Source organism: Canis lupus, chromosome 14 (genome assembly GCF_011100685.1).
Source record: "Canis lupus familiaris isolate Mischka breed German Shepherd chromosome 14, alternate assembly UU_Cfam_GSD_1.0, whole genome shotgun sequence".
Lineage (NCBI taxonomy): Eukaryota > Metazoa > Chordata > Mammalia > Carnivora > Canidae > Canis > Canis lupus.
In genome coordinates this window covers 46,797,361-46,817,197 of record NC_049235.1, presented here as the reverse complement: position 1 = coordinate 46,817,197, position 19,837 = coordinate 46,797,361, and the positions used below count along the sequence as shown (strand labels likewise).

Below are 19,837 nucleotides of genomic sequence, written 5' to 3'. Positions count from 1 at the left end.
TCATCTCTGTTGAGGAAGCCCTCAACAAAAGGCTCTAGCAGTTTTATGGACCCTGAGGTAGGAAGGGGAAGGGTGAAAGGAAGGTGGCCAGAGATGGAAAAGTACTGGCTATGGAGTCAGACTGGGGAAAAGTGTCTTCAGAGTTGCCCTCTCTTACCCCTCCCTAAGGAGCTATTGGCAGAGGCATGTGAAGAGGACCTCTGCCCAAAGTCGCTGATAATGAGACCTGAGAATGAAGGTGCTAGGGTTAGGAATGCAGAGATGTTGAAAGGCTTGACTGGCCAGGGTATCCTGAGTCCCCAGAGGCTGCGTTGTCCTGGCCATGAACCACAAGTGTGTGGGTAGGGTGGCTGTCTCAGTGAGGCCTGTCAGGTAAAACATTGTAACTGTCTATAGTTGGGTTTCAGAAATCATGTATGTGTTTTTAATCAGGAGCCCGACTCCCTAGGGCATCAGTAGGCAAGGTCATGAGCTAGTCCTGGGATGAATGTAGGACTCATTTGGCCCAGGGATCTGAAAGAAATGTAGTGTTGGCCTGGTCCAACACCAGGGAGGAGAAGAGATGTCCCCTGTTTCCAAATTCACTACTACTTACCCTGGCTCTCAAGAGCATACCAAAGCAGAAAAATTCCTGTAGGTGAAATGAGTGTCTTTAGCTGATGCCAACAGAAGGCATGTAGAAGCCAAGACAAAATATAGACAACAATCTAGTCCAAGCTCACTGGGGCATTATTCTTGGGTTAAATAAAACATGAGGATCTGGGCATGAGTCAGTACTTGGTTCTGGACTGACTGCTTTCTATTGTTTGGTAGACATCTGTCACCTTGGCATTTCCTTCACTGTCCAGAGTTCCTTCATTGCTCTCCTATAATGGGATCTCTTGTGCCATATCCTGTGTATTCCTCTGTCTTGGTTTATTTTTTCATTCTGGTATTTCTTCTAGGAGTTTTTGAGAGTAAGTTGATGGGAGGTAAATTTTTGAAGCCTTGTTATTTGAAAATATCTTTCTTTTGTCCTCATATTTGATTGATAGTTTTGCTGAATATTTTTTTTTAAGATTTTATTTATTCATTCATGAGAGACCCAGAGAGAGAGAGAGAGAGGCAGAGACACAGGCAGAGGGAGAAGCAGGCTCCATGCAGGAAGCCCAACATGGGACTCGATCCCAGGTCTCCAGGATCACACCCTGGGCTGCAGGTGGCGCTAAACCGCTGCGCCACCGGGGCTGCCCAGTTTTGCTGAATATTGAACTCCAGATTGGAAACTGTTTTCCTTCAGAATTTTGAAGGTGTCACACTGTTGTTCATTCATGTGATACTGTTCAGGCATTCCTAAATTATTCAGATTCCTAAATTTTTGTATGTGACCTTTTCTTTCCTTTCTTTCTGAAAGATGTAGAATCTTCTCTGTCTCCATGGTTCTGAAATTTCACAGTATGTCTCACGTAGATCTATTCCCCTTTATTATCTTGGATGTGTGATGGGTTCAGTCTTGTACCTTATGCCCTTAATTTCAGGGAGATTTTCTTGGTTTATTTCTTCACTTACTTCATTCCTTCTGTTTTGTCTTTCTGAACTTTTGTTATTTGGATATTGCATTTCCTGATCCTCTAATTTTCATATATTTTTTCCATTTTTAATATTGCTATTCTATGTTCTAGGAAATTTTGTCGACTTTATTTTTCCAATTTTTCTATTCAGTTTTTCATTTGTTACCTTTTAATTTTTGAGAATGTTTGTCCTTCAAAAATAGTATTTTATTTCTGTTTTGGGGATTCAGTATCTTTCTGTCTGAGAATACTGATGATTATTTTTCTTCCCTAAATAATTTGATATCTAGTTTGCTTTTTTTAATCTTTTGGTCTTCATCTGCCATGTCAAAAGTTTTCCTTAGCTGTTTGGTTATCCTAGGCTGTCATGATTGAAATTGGAGGACAGAAAAGCTGTATGGAAGCTCCAAATCGTGGGTGGAACCTGTTAGCATTGAGTTTTTATATAATTTGAATAAATGATGTGGGAAGAACTTAGAGTGACTGCCAGTTCTTTGGTGTGCCTTTAGATATAAAAGAAAATTTAATGTAACAAAGGTTTTTCAGGGTTGTAATAGGGAGGTGAAGTGTTTCATAAGCTAACTGGAATGCAAGATTATAGAATTTTTAAGAAGTGATTGAGTAGAAGGGAGAATACCCAAGTTAAGAGGCAATGGCTCCTATGTGAGATTGCAATAAAATAATGCTTCCTTTCAGAAAATAGTTTTTAATTGAAAGAAATGAATAAATAAATTATTGGGAAAAAACCCTTAGCTTTTGATTGCTATTAGTGAAAGGCACAAAAATAAAATATTATCTATCATATAAGCTTCATTAGCATTTTACCAATTTCAGAAATATTTTTTTAGTGGACTCGTCTGAAGTTTTTCCTTTGCAGATTCTACCCTTTTTTCCCCTCCAGATTCCAGTCTTAAGTTTATTTTTTACTGAAGAAATATATATCTAGCACTTCAAGGTGTAACTCTAAGGAAACAGATATAGCAGGAAAGTTATAGATCTCTCCTAGGCGTCAGATTTGGGCAGCAAACGGTGTGGTTTAGTGTCATTTGCTGAGATAATGACCTAAAAAAGGATAGAGAAAAGATGCCAATATTTTCAACCAATAACTTCCATCAGTTTATGAATACTGAAGAGAAATACTTATCTTTTAAATATTCATATACAACTGTTAGACCAAATGATTAAAGATGTGCTAGCAGGCCAAGTTAATAGAACGTTCCAAAAACAAAAAAACAAGGAAAAAAAACCCTGCAACAATAACATGGAACTGAAAAGTTTGAACTGGTGTAATTCATAGTTTATTTAAGACATTGTTAGCCAAAGATCCAGTCTGCATAAATAATAATGCTTGTTTTTGTCTTAATGAAGCATGAACAACAGAAAAATCTCAAAACAATGGAAGCAAAACAAAATTGGCATAAAGAATAAGAAGTTCACCTTTGCCTTAAAACAGATTGGGGAAGGGGGAGATGTACATTGATACAAAGAACTGATAAGGAAAGCTACTCTGTTCTGCCACACTGAGTCATTTCATACATAAGTTGGGTTGGATCATGAGAAGAAAATAGAAAAACTGGTTACATTAACTATGACTATTCACTATCACTATTCAGGATAGAAAGGAGAATGTTAATGAGCAAAATTAAAGGGAAGATTTGGCATATAGACTAATCTACCAGGCCTTCGGGGCATCTGGAACACATCTAGAAATAAAGTAGTTAAAAATCCTTTCTGGTATCAAAGAAACATGAACCTTCAATAACAAAGAAAATAAGAGTAGATAAATAAAGAAGATTAATACATTATGCTCAGTTACTGGTTGGTTCCTCTTGTGGAACAAAAGGCATTTTCAGATGACTAGCTATGTCTTCAAAACAATGGGCAGGTTCTTCTGACAAGAGCTGAGATGCTTTGGAGACAGAGAAAGGTAAATATTCAAGGGGAGGAAGAGATCAAAGACAGATCAGAGTAGCCACAGTGATACAGAGCAGCAGACATTAAATCTGGAGAAGTTCATAAAAAGGATCATTAAAAAGTTCTCAAAAAGCCACCTCAGTGCAATAGAGGGATTGGAAAAGAGGAATAGGGAACCCTGGATGCAGCCTCTGTGAGTTAAGACTCTAAGCATGCCCTTGATGAGGGAGAACAGCTGTATGGGGAATGAGCTGGAGTGTTGGGAGAGAACTTCTGTGAGGAGGCAAGTAAGAAATGAGCTTGGAGGAGTAGGCTCTCACAAAGGGTCCTGCACGGTGTCTGAAAGTAGCAATAGAGGAGGCTGCTGGCCTTACCTCTGGGCCTTGAGCCATACAGGGGAATGGTGGCATGAGGAAGGGAAACTTCTTCTCAGAGGATGGTGAGGTTTCAAGGAAGGAGGAGAGGGAAGCATCTGAGTAGAGGCATGGAATGGAGGTTCTGGAGGGCACAGTTAAAGGTCTGGATGGGGACTCAAGTATTGTGGTGGTTGGGTCACAGTAGAGGCTCCACTGAACACATGGCGCTGATAATGAGCAGGATCCTGTGTCAGTGATCAAGGATAGTAGTGATGTGAGATGTGGTGTGTTTGACTTAAAGTTCCCCTGCCAAAGGAATGCCTGACAACTTTTGATTGGATAATTTTTACGCTTTCATTTACTACTCCGATACCTTTAGATTCTGTGCCGTAGCAAGGCTCAGGTCCAGTATTAGGCACTATGTGAGCTACCATGATGAACTAGGAAGTTCTAGTAAATAATTCTATTTCTTGGCCCCAGCAAGAGTTAAAGGCATTAATTAGTTGCCTGTAATAGACTGGAAAAACTAAGCTGAGACCTTTCTTAGCCTTCCTGATTGTCATTCTTGTTCCTCACCTTTACTCTCTGTGCCTTTCTTTAATGCTTCAGAGATGCCAGAGGATCCACGTGTAAGTTTAAGGGAAAATGCTCAGCTCTCAGCAGGCCTGCTGGGCATTTTTTCACCTGTCTAGCAAGGTGCTTATACTTTACATCTCAAACTTGAGATCGGAATTCTCTTAATTCAGTTATTTCCACATTATTCTCTCATTTTCTCTTTCATAAGCATTCATACAACAAAAGTTATTTCATTTAACTCACTCCAAGAGTTATTTAATAACATTTTGAATTAACTATGATTATTTTTTCTCCTTGAATGTTGAACTTAGTATGTTTTATTATTTTTTGGTAAATAGAGGTACAAGTGTCAGTGATTAACTAAGCTGACCCAAATATGATGATTGATTTGAATCCATGTACTTAAAGATGTGAGAAAGAAGAGAATTGTAAATTATTAAATGTCAGAACTGAAAAGTATTCCTAAGATCGTTTACATTCTTACTCCTTCATTTTATACCTGAGGAAATCAAGACTCAAAAGGTGAAGGAGATGTATGAGTTAATGTGCGAACTTAGACTATTTTAAAATTTGCACAATAGGAGCCTTCATATTTTCTGATAGAGGTAATATTGTAGAAGAAGCTTTTTTTTTTAACCACTAGGGAATGCTGAAATATCAACGATCAACTGTAATGGGGAAAAGAAAATCAGTCTTAAGTTTCCTGATTATTACATCTTTTCTGTTTAGCAAAATAAAATGACTTATGTGATAGTCTGTAAGGATTGGGGTGGGGTAAATGCTGGGGGCACTATTTTAGATTTATTGGAAGTCACATCATTTCAAAATGATTGTAATTCATATATTCTTTGGAGATAAGCAAATTTTGTTCTCCCCTCCTGGCTATGCAGGGTATGAATGTGTACCAGAACATCTGCCTCCCTGGTTAGTTAAGCAGAGCTGTCTGTGTTCATGGAAGATGCTGGGCCATAACCTATATTATGGTTATTTGGTGAAAAGGGAATGTTGTCACATTGGTTCTGCCTTTGGGAAAATGTTCAGTCCCAGAGCCCCATGGGTCTTATGGACATTGAGTGAGGGTGGAAGACTTCTTGAGCAGACCCTATCATGAGATTTGGTTCGGAAACTGGACTTGTGATTCTCCTATCCGTGTCTTCTTTTTTATCCCATCCCTATCTTCACTCTGCTATTAAAAAAAAATTAAAATTTTAATCATAAAAATTTTAATCACAAAATTTTAGTTTTGACTCTCTGTTCAGGGTATTTTTTAAAAAGAATTTTACATTAATTACCCAAAGTGGTGGTGGTGGTCATGTATTTCAATCTCATGTGTAGGTTGTTTTGGATTATAATCAGAGGATGAGGTGTTTTTACAGTCAGGTAACTTAAAAAAAATTATGTATGTTCTCTGTATAGTCAAAATACTACTTATATTCATAAAATTGAGCTTATTATCTCATTCAAATCCTTGGTGTGTTTTCTTAAGCTTATATCACCTGCCACAGTCTCAAAGTGTTAAATACTTTACATCTCATGTAATGAGATTTTACAATGATCAGATTTTATCATATCCCTGTATTTTTAGAAGTTTTAGCTCTAGATATCTGGTGGCTCTCTTGCTTGTCCATAACATTTTTATTTAAAGAATAGAATTGGGGGGGGGGGGAATAAAGAATAGAATTGAATAATGGAGAGATACCTACTATCCAATCAAATGGGCAGACTTACCATCATATAAATGACAATTCTTTCAAAGTTATATGCAAATTTAATGACATTCTGATCAGGAATCCAACACTTATTTGTGTGAAGGAAGGGGCAGTGGTTAAAATTACCTTAAAAAATGTTAAAAGAGCACTTATGAGTGGGGAACTTTCCCTATCATTTGTTAAGATTACTATAATGCTATAGTAATGAAAACATTGTGATATAGAAAATACAGAATTAAATCAACTGACTAGAATTAACAGATTTTAGTATTGTGAGAAATTAATGTATGATAAAGGCTGAATTTCACTACACTGGAAAAAGGAATGTTTATTTGATAAATAGTATTAGCATAATTGGCTATCGGTTTCAAAGAGAACAAAATTAGGGTTTTACACATACATTTCTGTGGATGAAAGATTTAAATGTAAAATATAATGTTACTAGTAGATATTTTAGAACACTGTGTCATTTTGAGGTAAGAAAGATCTTCACAGATAAGACAGGGAATTGCAGAAGAAATAAAGGAAAGTGTTGACATTTAACTGCATAAAGCTTAAAATTTCTTTTTGGCAAAATATACCATAGCTTATATCAAAAGGCTTAATCACACATATGGCAGTAAAAAAGTGGATACCCTTAATCTTTGAATAGTGAAACAGATGATCCAGTAGAAAAATGGACAAGAATGTAAACAGGCACTTCACAAAAGAGAAAATGCATATTGTCCCCAAAACCCATTAAAATGATGCCTTGTATTAGTAGGCAGGAGGTAAAAATCAAAATAGCAGTGAGAAAAAAGTTTCTACTTATCCCATGGGCAAAATACAAAAGGGTTTGGGCCCATCAGATGCTGTGTTATGGGTGTGTGTGGACTGGTATAGCATTTTCTGGAAAATTCAGTTTTTGACTTGGCAGTCTCATAGTTAGGTCTGTCCTATAGAACTAAAAGCACCAGTATTTACATGTACAAGGATATTTATTTTAGCATGATTTTGTCATAGTAAGAAATTAAAAAATGTTCAATAATAGGGAAAGGACCGGATAAATTATAGTCCATTTGTACTATGCAGCGTTTGACATCTGTTATTAAGAGTGCCTTAGGTTATGTGTATTGATTAAGAGTAATCTTTATAATCGATTAATTAGAAAAGGAAAAAATTTCATAGAGGTGTTAATAGCATGATCACATTAAAATATATATTTGTATTGGTACAGAGAAAGATTTAGGAGGGTGGACGCACACAAATGTTATTGATTATCTTAAGTGAATAGGATTGGAAGAAGTGGCAATGAGGAAACCCAACTTTTAAAATATATAGACATTTGCATTATTCTTATTGGAGTAAGTTCAAAATATTACTGGTTATTTAAACCCATAACTCACACTTCTTTAATGTCTTATGACTTGCCATGAAGCCTGGCATTGGCCTGTTTGCGGATTTTTCTAAGATATGCAGTGCCTCTGAGGGCAGAGCCCTGCCTTTGGCTCTCTGGTCTGTATGACATTCTGGCTCCCTTATGTGTCCCTCTTATTTCTATGATTCATCATAACTTGTGGTTATGTTTTCTTATTTCTTTCTGGAAGGCCGCCATGTTATTTCTGTTAATTGGTCCCACCAGCTCCCATGAAGATGCCCACCTGAGCTCCTCATGGTGCTCAGAGGGCCTGAGGAACCTATTCTTTCTCATGTCTAAGGATTCAGTGCTATCAGCCACTTTCTGGTCCATGTGCTATTTCTTTGTCCCTTTGTGTTACATTTGTGCTAGTCCAGGCTGATAATCAGTAGAGAAAAATCACACAGTTGTTCTAATAGTGTCCTGTAAATTTGTGGCCTTCCAGCTTCCTGTGATCCCTTAAGATGGCTCTGCAGCTCTTCTGTTTTCCCTCATTACCTCTGTCCTTAAATGCAAGTGGTATTTCAGACAACCCCCCTTTCCTCAAACTTTTAGCACTGCTATCTCTTCTCTAGAGCTGCAAGGGGCTCAAGATTCTGTAGAGGAAATGGCAACTCCCTAAACTCCACTGAACATGCAGACTTAACCCTTATCTTGTGCCAAGGCTGACTGACCACTTTTGCTGGGGCTGCCAGCCCTCCCCATCTCTTGGGAGGGAGGAGGAGGGGATGTGTGCTGGCTGCATGGATTAGCCCTGCCATCTCCTGTACCTCCTCTGTGTTTCCTTACTCCTACATCCCCAGGAGTAAGTAGCATGACCTAGAATACCTGTGTCTGATTCCTTGTTACCTCCCTGGATTGTCTATGTTCTACATATGCTTGTTGGGTGGTTAGACAGAGGAAGGATATTTGGGTAAAATAGTGAGAAGACAGCATGAGCTGAAGAGAGTAGAAGACCTCAAGAGTAAAGATGAAAAAAATGATGGAACAAACCTAAAACAGCCCTCCTTCCCCTATCCAGATGCTTCTGTCCAGGATGGGAAGAGGGGGTGGGGAGGACCTGCATTACTCTTACCTAAACAAATGAAGGTTTAGTTGTTAGGACTGCCAAACTATGGGATTGTGATTTCTTAGCTAGAGTTAGAAGCCTGGTGGTAATATTTTGATATTTGTGTACTTTTACAAGTTTTTAAAACCGACGAAAGATAAAATTTTGCCTGTAAACCAGTGTTCTCCAAGCATGTTCTTTAGGAAAGTAGCTTGGGATGGGGTTTGGGAAATGCTTAATTAATTAAATCTTTAATGTGCTGGCTTGCTTTCTGAATTTCCAAGAGCAAGAGTCAGTGTGATGTTTTCTACCTTTATGACCACGAAGCCTTTTTCTTCACTTCTCTTCTCTTTCCTGAGTGTGTGTCATGTTTCCCTAGAAAAATAGTTTGAGAACTGCTGGAGGACACAAATAAATATGTGTCACTAAAGAATTAAAAGAGAGAGAGAGAGAGAGAGAGAGAGAAAGAAAGAAAGAAAGAAAGAAAGAAAGAAAGAAAGAAAGAAAGAAAGAAAGAAAGGAAGGAAGGAAGGAAGAAAGAAGAAACGAACAATGAGATTACATGATGCCCAGTAACATGACTAATCACAATTTTTTATTGCCTGTCAGTTTGTGTGGGTTTTTTTTTTTTTTTTTGGTATATTTTGAAAATGGAAGATGGCTTTTTAGAAATGAAACTTATTTTGACTAATATGATAAATGGAATAAACTTTTATAAATAAGCATAGTAGAATTCTAGTGTGGCTACTACTTTGTGTAGAACTAGAAGTTTATCATATTATTTCAAGGTTTCATTAGGATTGACCTGCATTTTTGTTATTTGAGTTATGTTTTCTATCCTCTTTTCCAGCGGCAGCCGATTAGGAGGCCTGGTTACAGTGCTGTGCTTCTTTTTCAATCATGGAGAGGTAGGTAGTCAACAAATACTTTTAAAATCTTCAGGGGATTGTACTTTTAGAAATACAAATTTCTTTTTCTAAGTAGTCAAATACTTTTCAAAATTATAGATTTTACTTCCAGAACTACAGATTTCTTTTTAAAATTTAATTTCTTTAAATTTAGTCTAAAGTAGCATTTTTAAAATGTTTGGTCTTATTTTAATTCAAATTCTAACACGCATTTATTTGAAGTTTTCATGAACGTTATATCTTTTATGTGATATACTAATCTCTTAGTGATTTGAAGTAATAAGTGCGTCTGCATCAATTCTTTATGTAATTTAAAATTGTGAAAGTTCATGTTTATAGCTGAAATTGTGAAGTTCAGCTATAATGGAAATAAGTCTGCCATGGATATAGTTAATTTCCTTGGGTGGGGATAACTTTTTGTTAGGAGTTATATGGTATATTTCTATTTTAATGCATATTATTAAACTTGGTTGTATTTTTAAGTCTCCTTTGCAGAATATTAATTATATTATACCTCCAAACTTGCACATATCCAAGAGTTTTTTAAGGAGAACACTATTCTAAAAAGTATCAACTCTGGATCTAAACTACCTGTGTTCAAATCCTGGCTTTGCCATTTAGTGGCTCTGTGACCTGAGCAAATTATTAATCTCACTTGCCTTAGTTTCCTCTTTGTAAATGGGTGTAATGATGGCACATATCTCGTGGGATTATTGGGGGTTTAAATGAATTCATAAGTGTAAAGTTGCTAGAACAAAGTGTGGCACATAGTAACTACTAGGTAACTGTTACTTTGTGTTATTATTATTAATAACTTAGTTTAGATTAAATTCTAATAAAAATTCAAGATGCCAGTGACCTCTTTCCACCAAATCAATCGTAATTGTAAATGAATTAATATTAATATATGTCTACCTGGTTTTCTTTCATGGTAAATTTTGTATGAGAGAAAGATAAGAATGGTTGGCTTTTTTGTGTGAAGCAACTTAATACTTTTATGCATTTATAAACTCAGTATGTGTAGTTTTTGAATATGCACGTTATAAAGCTCTGAGAATAATCATACTAAAACTTAACTGTAGAGTCAAGGTTGAACTTTTTTTAATTGTTCAGTGGATTACTAATGGATATTGAACTAATACATGTTTAGTGTTTGGAATCACAGAAATTTAAAGCTAAGAGTGGCCTTATAGATTAGGGCATTTGAGACAAATCATTACAATATGGTTTAGTCTGACTTCTGAGCAAAAAATAATTTTTTGGCCTCTTCTTGACTGGATGCTTCTCAATGTCATAGCGTGGACCACAGAGCATGTGGAGGCACAGATCCTGTGAGAATGACCTAAGAGATCAGAAATAACAACTTAACAATAGAGGAAAGGAGCATTGAGTTCACAATAAGATGTTGGAGGAAAGAGATTATAGAAAAATTTGAAGCGAAGGTGAAGTTTAAAGATGACTGTCTGTTAAACAGAAAGGTCTATTGTGTTATTCTCAGCCTCAATTAGAGCTTGTCAATTCCTGATTTTATGTTTTTCTTATAATTTTAATCCTCATGTAGCTCACATCATTCCTTACGAAGTCTTTTCAGTTTATACCAATGAAATTTGGACTATTCAGATCATTTTTCAGGTTGATAGACTTTTTTTTTATACCTTTCAGCTACTTGGTGTGTTTAAATATGCTTAGACATTACTTTCTACTTAAGAAAGGGTAAACTAAATGTAATTGGAATTAGAATTGAAGTTTTACTGAAATAGTCAAGTAGGTAATTGTACTTAATGTCAGAACTTAGCTTTAGAGTAGAAAAGTAACCATTTGGAGTAAAGACATTAAAATGGAGGGAATAAATTATAATTTTGGGTAAGATAAGGGTGAGAATTGAAGTATCTGAAACCATTTTTTAAATAATTTAATATTTATTTTAGTTTTCAGACTGCAAGATTGTCAAATTCTATTTTTTTCTGGATTTAAAAAATGTTGCCCAAAGCATATATCAGAGAAGCATCTGCTCTGGTAGTACCCATTCACGCATTTAGTGAATTTTGCTAGAGTATCACAGTGTTGTGCTAATTACAATTGCTGGTGGCTTACTAAGTGGTACCTACCCTCTTTCTTAGGAGAGGTATTTTAATCATGTGAGTGATTTACATACCAAAAAATAGTTGTGAAATGTTACTTGCCTTTAAGTTCTATTTCCATCATTCAATTTGCTCTCTGCTTGAGTCTAAGATAGAATATGATGTACTTTTGAAAATATTCTTTCACTCAGATGATTTTACAAGGGAAAATTTAGGGCCTTAAAGAACTACAAGATGTATGGTATAAAAGGATTAATCAAAAAATATAAAACAGAAGTTGAAAACCTTCAAATCTGAAACCTGTGAAGAAGCAGTGAAGGACTCATTAATTGCTCATAGTAATGATTAATAATATTGAGGTTATATGTTTCATAATAAAAATTATATTGATATTTTTCCCTTGTCGAGCTTTTTTTTTTATTAAATGTTGACCCTGTCACTATTGAGAGTTATTGCTAAGATGAAAACTAACAGTTTTGCTTTGCCTTTTGAATCCTTCCTTATTATAAGATCCAATGTATGCTGCACGGCTGGATGCTGCAGGATTTTTAGCATCCTGACTAAAAAGCATTTAGAGGAGTATATGAAAAAAATGAAATATAATATTTTTCTTTAATTTTTGACTGTTAAAAAATTCATTATATGTGAAATAAGTTTGTTTAACATTTTCATGGTGAGATTTTATAAGTTATTACCAAGCACGACTGATGGTGTTTTATATAAAACATGCTCACATGCTCACAGATAAAAAGATAGGCACATATGGGTAAGAAAATCCTTTTTTTTTTTTGGAACCAAAAAAAAAAGTAATTCAGAGTAGTATATGAAAGATTTGCTATCGAGGCATATCTAATTAACCTTTTTTTTTATTACCCATAACGTATTTCTGACCCATACTAGTTTCTTAAAGATTTTTGAACTGAACTAAGATAATGAAATTATAAATGTACATGTTCCTAATTAATTATTGACATAGTTATGTTATTTGTGTAAGGTTTGGAAAACAGTTCTTAGAACACTTTGAAAACAGCCTCATTAATCGGTTGAATGTTCTTGTATGGTAGATAAGTAGTAAATAATAATATTCCAGTTTGCATAATAATTGGAAGCACTAAAAGGTTAAGTGTTTGGCTCAGGGTTGTGAAGCAGGGACAGAATTCTAGGTTTCCTGATTAACCATGAATCTCTCCAAACTTCTCTCAACACAGGTAATTCAGATAGGGGAATAGAATTTCAGTGATAACACCACAGTTTATCTTTTACAAGTCAAAAGTACAGAGATCTTTCCTTGCTAATTTATGAAACTTTTTTTCTTCTCTTTCTCTTTCTCTATTCCTTTTACTTTTTCCCTCCGTCCTTTCCTTCCTTTCTTTCTTCCTTTTCTTGTGAGGGTAACCTTTTGGCCAGGACATTTTATTCTGGGTCTTCCTTTTATTTGGCTGGATTAAAACAGTGTATATAGAGGGCTAATTGTTTGCAGGGTACTTGTAGATGCTGAGGATATGTTATTAACTCAGTAAAACAAAGATCCCTGCCCTTGTGGATAATCCTGTGAAGGTGGGACCATCTTCTACCATCTACCTACCATGGGAGAATATTGGCTTATTTGGGGGAGTAGCAAGAGCTCCCCATTGTGACAGGAGCAGAAAGTGGAAGGGATGAGGCCAGTTAAAAGTGGGAGGTGGGTTGTGGAAGGAGCCATTTCTGTAGTCCTTGTTGGTCATTGTACAGTTCATTTGGAGAGGTGGAAAGGCCATTGGAAGGTTACATGCAGAAGAGTGGTGTGGCTTAACTTATTTTTTACATTAATTTGGAAAATAGTATGAGTGCAAGTTGTATTATTTATTAAGGCTATTGAGAGGTGTACTTTGGATTTGTGAATTTATATTAAACTTGCATAAACTCCAAAAGTCCCCCCCCCCCAAAAAAAAAAAAAAGATTGTGCTGATCTTAGATAGGAATGTGTCTATTGCTTAGATTTGAAAACTGCCTATAAATGGAGTAGAAGAGCCTACAGCTCCCTTTGTGACCTGAGCCCTGCTGGCTCTCACCATTGTCCAGGATGTTTTCTTTTCTTTTTTTTTTTTTTTTTCCAAAAAATTTTTTAAAAGATTTTATTTATTTATTCATGAGACACACACACACACACACACACACACACACACACACACACACACAGGAACAGACACAGGCAGAGGGAGAAGCAGGCTCCATGCAGGGAGCCTGACTGACATGGGACTTGATTTCAGGTCTCCAGGATCACACCCTGGGATGAAGGCAGCGCTAAACCACTGAGCCACCTGGGCTGCCCACCAGGCTCTTTTCTAAGTTTCAATTCCACTGTCCTTCCTTCTCTAGTTCCCAGAAAGGACCACTCCTTTTCCTTCCTCAGGGCTTTTATACATACTGTTTCCTATTCCCCTCATACTTCCCTCCTTTTTACCACCTAGTCATCCTTCACATCTGGACACCTGTGTTTGGGTGTCAGTGATATTTTTCATCCTACAGGTCTGGGTTTCCATCTGGTATAATTTATCTTCCGTCTTAAGAACTTTATTTAGTGTTGTGGTCAAGATCTGCTGCCAGCAAGGTCTCTTAGCTTTTCCCTGTCTAAAAATGTCTGTATGTTGCCTTTCTTTTTTGAAGTGTATTTTTGCTGGATGAGAATTCTAGGTTGGTAGCTTTACCTTTCAGCACTTTAAATGTCATTCTATTGTCTTCTGGTTTCCATTGTTTGATGAGAAGTCAGTTACCATTCTTATTGTTACTCTGCATGTAATGTGTCTTCTCTGATGGTTTGAAGACTTTCTTTTTATATTTGGTTTGATGGTTATAAATTTAGATGTGGTCTTCTTAGTACATGCCCTGTTTAACAGGCTCATTGAACATCTTTTTTCTATGGGTTGATTTTTTTTTTTTTAAATCTGTTTTGGAAAATTTTTAGTCAGCATCTTCTCTTCAAATATTTTGTTTTTCCCATTGTCTCTCTTTTTTGAGGATTCTCATTCCATGTATGTTCAGTTTTGGATGTTGTCCTTTTGGGCTTTGATACTCCTTCCTTTTTTTTTTTTTTTTTTTTATCTTTGTCTCTATTTGGGTGTTTTCTCTTGCCATATCCCTGAGTTCACCGATACTTTATTCTGATACGTTCAGTCTGCTACTCAGTCCAATGAATTTTTCATTTAAGATACAAATTTCGATTTTAGAATTTCATTTTTTTTCTAGAGCTTCCATTTCTCTGTAGAAAATTCCCATCTGTTCACCTATTCTTTTTCTGTACATTTTAAACCTAATTATTATAGTTATTTTAAAGTCCTTGTCTGTTAATTCCAACAGACACATTATCTAAGAATTTAGTTCTGTTGGCTAGAATTTACTCTTGATTGTGGGTTTTAATGTCTCATAGCTTTCTATTTTATGTAAGACATGTATAAAAAATGATAAAACTGGAAGTAAATAATTGCTTTCACTTGCTTTTTTCTTTTTCTCAGAGAAGGAACATTTTTTCCTGTGTTAGAATGGAAGGTGAGGGGCTGAGCATTTGGATCTCACCATGAGTCCTGCTTTAGCTGGACAGGGTTGCAGTTTTCATTGTTTTACTTTACTTCCAGTTTGAATTAAGGAGATCTCTGCTCTTTGGCTCAGTCTCCAGCTTCCTAGACACTCAGCCCTGGTATTAGCTCTTTGATCTTAACCAGCATTTGAATTGAGACGGGGATAGTTTTCAGCTTTTTAGTTTGTTTCCGTCCATCTCTGGATTCATCTTCAGCAAGTTTCTGGAAGCTGAGGAGTGTGGGAGATTGTGAGATCTCTCTGCATTCTGGCTCTCCCCCACTACTGCTTATTCTGCCAAATTCGTGTGTGTGTTAGGGGTGGGGTGGGGGATGTTCAGGATTGGTAGAGGAGGGGGATGTTATCAAAAAGATTTATTTTTGTGTTTTGACTTTTCCAGATTTCCGTGTATGTTGTTAAAAGTCTATCTGTATTATATCTGGTACCAGCAAAGACTGTTTGTGGCAGGTCCATACCTAAATTATGCAGTTGTTCCCAGGTGTTAATGTAGAGCCAACAGATGTTCTATATCTTCTTTTGGGTTATATCTAATTCCATTATAATTTTTGTCCTAAAAAGGCAGTACCACAAAAGTACACATTTCTGTATTTTTTTTTCTAGCTTTTGACTTTGAAAAATTAAAAGTCTACACAAAAGTTCCAGATTCACTTTCTTTGGCCAGTTTTAATATTTTCCCACATTTGTGTATTCTCTCTCTTATACACACTCCTACACACCACAGACATTTTTCTAACCCATTAAAACTGAGTTGTAGACATGATGAAATATATTTATGTTAGATTAATTCTTTAGTATTTTATGGATTTTTTGGGTACTGTTCTGTGCCTTTGATATGTCTCCATCAGTCTTTGAACACTTTTTCTCGAGGAAAAATCAAAAAGATGTTTCAGGATTGCCTTACACTTTCTTGCCCCCAGATGTGTAATCCACTGTTTTCCAAGGACCCTTGGACCCTTGGAAATGGTATTTAGAGACCACAAAGAGGTCCTTGGTGTACCCTTGGTACTTGGGTGTAATTCCTTTTAGGTCCTTTCAGCAGAAAGCCAGTAAATATACTTTTAAAAAATCATTAATTTATACTGATTCCTCCAATAGTTATCATAGAGTTCTTCTTTACCTCCCCATATTTTTATATTTCTCCTCACCCCGATTTAAATGAATTTACTTATTTGTTTCATTTTAGAATACACACAAAATAGTTTCTAAATTGGTACACTAATCCTGCTACCAACAACAAATTTACTAAGTAAGGCTTGAGATTTCTTTGCAATTCTTTTTCTTCTAAGAGTATATTCAACATTATTCTTCTGAGTATATTCTAGTCACAGTTCAAAAATTAAATAGTTCAAAAGTTACTTGAATTATTTTTCCTTCTCTGTCACTTTGATAATACAATTAAAATAATTTGTTGTAGTTTATACTGCCTTTGTGTCTTGACTAATACTTTCATACTATAGACAGTTCTGATTCTCGATAACATTGTGAGGTGTAGTTTGCAATCACAAGGTAAAGGAGATGATATTGATAGCATTTTGTCAGATGTATTTTCTATTTTGAATGAGTAGGAAATGGTCAAGTTTGAGTCATTGTAACAATAGATAGAGGCATGAAAATGTAATTCAAATGCTTTTCCAACAGAGTTTACTGTTTGCAGAAGTTTTACATATATTTAAAATAGTATATACTGATATTCTGAGAGTCCAGAGACAAAAAAAGATGTGTTTCTTTTCATAGAATTGGCAGAAATTCTTTGTAAAGATAGAACTTAATAGCAGTCATATATTATTGCAGTATTAATTCTTATTGAGCCAAAATTGTGTTACAAGTTCAATTGATGTATATGACTGACTGGTTAATTGGGCAGCATATCAGTACATGGTACAAAAAGAGACAAAAACTCAAAGAAAGCTATCTGACTTATTATCAGGGTACAACACCCATCAGCCCCACAAAGCCCACACCAAGCTAAAGGTCTGTGTAAACAGTGGGACTACCCTAAGTAACATCAAGGAGGAGATGGTCAAACTATGGCTGTTACACCTAGCTTTTTTATGGTTAGCATCTGGATAATAAAATTTTTATGCTTATACCATTCTCTGCAGAGGAGTAGCCAAACCCATGGTGGCCACAAATCTTTTTTGAAAGCATTTTTAAGGGCAAGGTCTAACACAATATTATAATTAACATTAAGTTATATAAAGCAGTATTATAACTAATAAGGCTGTGTAGCATTCAGAAGTGGGATAATTTGTTTTAAACCTAAACATTATACCAACAACAATTTATGACTGACCCTACAAATATCAGCTCTAGTCAAAACTCTTGGGCCTAACCTTAATCATGATCTGTTTGTTACTAACTATAATTTATAATTCAGGAGTTAGTTGTACTCCTATTTAGTTTTAGATTACGAAGAGAAGTATATTAGATTATGATAGATTTCTAATAGTGTAAGTGAGCTATTTGAAAGTAGAGCTTGACAAATGAAGCTACTTATTGCTGAAATTCCTTGGCTTTTTGATTCTGGAGTAAATCTGGCTTTCCTAAGTGTAAAATAGGAGCTTGTTCTCGTCAATACCCAGGCAGTATTATGCTGCAGCATTATTCATTGCTCTGAAATGTGTGGTAAAAATTGCATACTGTGTAAGAGGGTAGTTTAAATAAACAGTGAGATTTTCATTGTGTTCATTTTCACACTTCAGGAATGTCTTGTATTTTGTCTGACTGTTTCATATAGTCGTGTAACCCTTTGTGAAGGATTCACACATTTATTCCCTTCTTTAATTCCTAAATTTCAAGAATATGCCTTTAGAAGGCATTGGCATTTTGACCTGTCAATTTATATTGAGAACTGTATTATAATTAAAGAAAAATAATTATTTGTTGAAACTTAAAGTATGATTAAAGCAAATCTGTATACTGTTTTCAAGTTACAGGGGTCATCTGAGCCAACAATTATGTTTGTAGATCTAGTAAAGCACGTTGTGTTATTGAAACCATAAGAAGCACTTTCACATATATTTGCATTCCTTCACTCAACATTGTAGAGGCAAAAGACCTTGTTCTTGGTTTCAATTCTGTAATTTGTCCTTCTCATGCTACTTTACAAAGGACATTAATTTAGTTTTAGAGAATTGAGTGACTTCAGCTATTAAAAGAAGCAAGTTTCTAAGAGATGGCAACATAGTTGATTTGGGTAAAAAAATAAATGTGAGTGAACAGTCTATATGAAGAAAATTCTCAATATATAGTTTAAATATTTTCTTCTTGGTTTTTGCATAGGAATCGATAGCTTTATAAATTGTGTTTATGTATCTCCACTATCATACTGAAATTTCTAGTTAATTTAGTAAACAGATTTTTAAAATTGTATTCCAGTAACAACAAATATGCATTTAAAAAAGACTTTTTCAATCTTTTCAGAATTTTCTTGTCTGTATAGCTCACTTATAAATAGATATCTATGTTAAATTTCATCAGGGATAGTGAATTTTAGTTAAAAAAAGGAAATTGGATCAAACTTTCCAGAGCAATAGTAGAAAAATCTAATAGTCTGAGGTACAGCTAAAATAAAGGAAGTGCTTATTTCCACTGTGGTCTTTGTAATTCCATATAGTCTTTAATTGCTTGACTTGAAAGATGTAATGATTTCTTCTAATGTGACTAGCTTAGTAATAGTAATATCTGACTTTATATTTCATCCAATGCAGTGTTCCTTTAATTGAAAGATAGACTTATTATTTAGTATAGATGCAGAAAAAAAATGATAGAGTACTAAAACTGGGATAGAACTTTTTTTTTTAAAGATTTTATTTATTTTAGAGTGCATGTGAGTGGAGGTAGACGCAGAGGGTGAGGGAGAGAAGGAATGAGATGGAATGTTAAGGTCAAAACGAGTTCTTCAGTAGAGTTGGTACATGACATTTTAGCACTTTTGTTATTTTTTTATTTGATCCCCTCTGCCACTTTTAAATTTTGGCAGACGAGGGTAGCTTGGGGAAAGATGAAATAAAAACAGAAATGGAGGAGCACTTTTTTTTTTTTTTAGCAGCCTTGTGAATAGAAATTTTAACATTGATGACTACAAAGAGTTTTGAAGTATTGGTTATGGATAGTTTTGCTGAAATTCAAGTGGAAGGAGACAAACTAGACTGGCTTATACAACAAATTCAAGTGAAATGTTTTTGATTTTGGCAGAACATTTTCTTGCTGGTACTTTCCGTACCTTCCTTTTAGGCTCTAGTTGAATTTTTTTGGTATTTGGTGTTGACAATTCATGTTAATATTTCACAAGATCTTCTGCTGTGTGTGTCTTCCTCTCAATAATGTTTCCTTCTCACTTTGCGGTTTTGCTGTTGGTGGAAAACCTAACAGCTTGTTTTCCAACTTACCATTTAAATTATGTGTGAAAAAACTTTTTTGTGTGTATGAGTAGCTGCCTTCGATTATTATGTCTTACTTAACAAATTTAGCAAATAGACCGTACGCAATGAATTTTGTTTTCAGTGCACTCGTGTGATGTGGACCCCACCTCTCCGCGAAAGCTTCTCCTATCCATTCCTCGTCCTTCAGATGTTGCTTGTGACTCATATTCTCAGGTAACTTTGATTTACCTTAGGTCTCCTGTGTGTGGATTTTGCACTGAGTAACTTAAGCTAGGATTTTTTAAGCTTCCATAATAAAAAGAGTCAATGTAATGAAAAACTTGCAATGGTGTTGCTAGGTT

General features: G+C 35.4%; 1 protein-coding gene across 7 annotated transcripts in view; it reads left to right on the top strand.

Annotated features, from left to right (window-relative positions):
- The window catches only part of DPY19L1 (dpy-19 like C-mannosyltransferase 1), a 141,985-nt gene that overhangs the window by 34,403 nt on the left and 87,745 nt on the right, over positions 1-19,837 (top strand). For all 7 annotated transcript variants that reach the window (XR_005369693.1, XR_005369694.1, XM_038557319.1 and 4 more), the window contains exons 7-8: positions 9,400-9,457; positions 19,618-19,709. Coding sequence is in view for 5 of the 7 variants with exons in the window: in XM_038557319.1 (XP_038413247.1) it covers positions 9,400-9,457; positions 19,618-19,709 (150 nt within the window). In the remaining 2 variants the exon portion in view is untranslated. The remainder of the gene's footprint in view (positions 1-9,399; positions 9,458-19,617; positions 19,710-19,837) is intronic.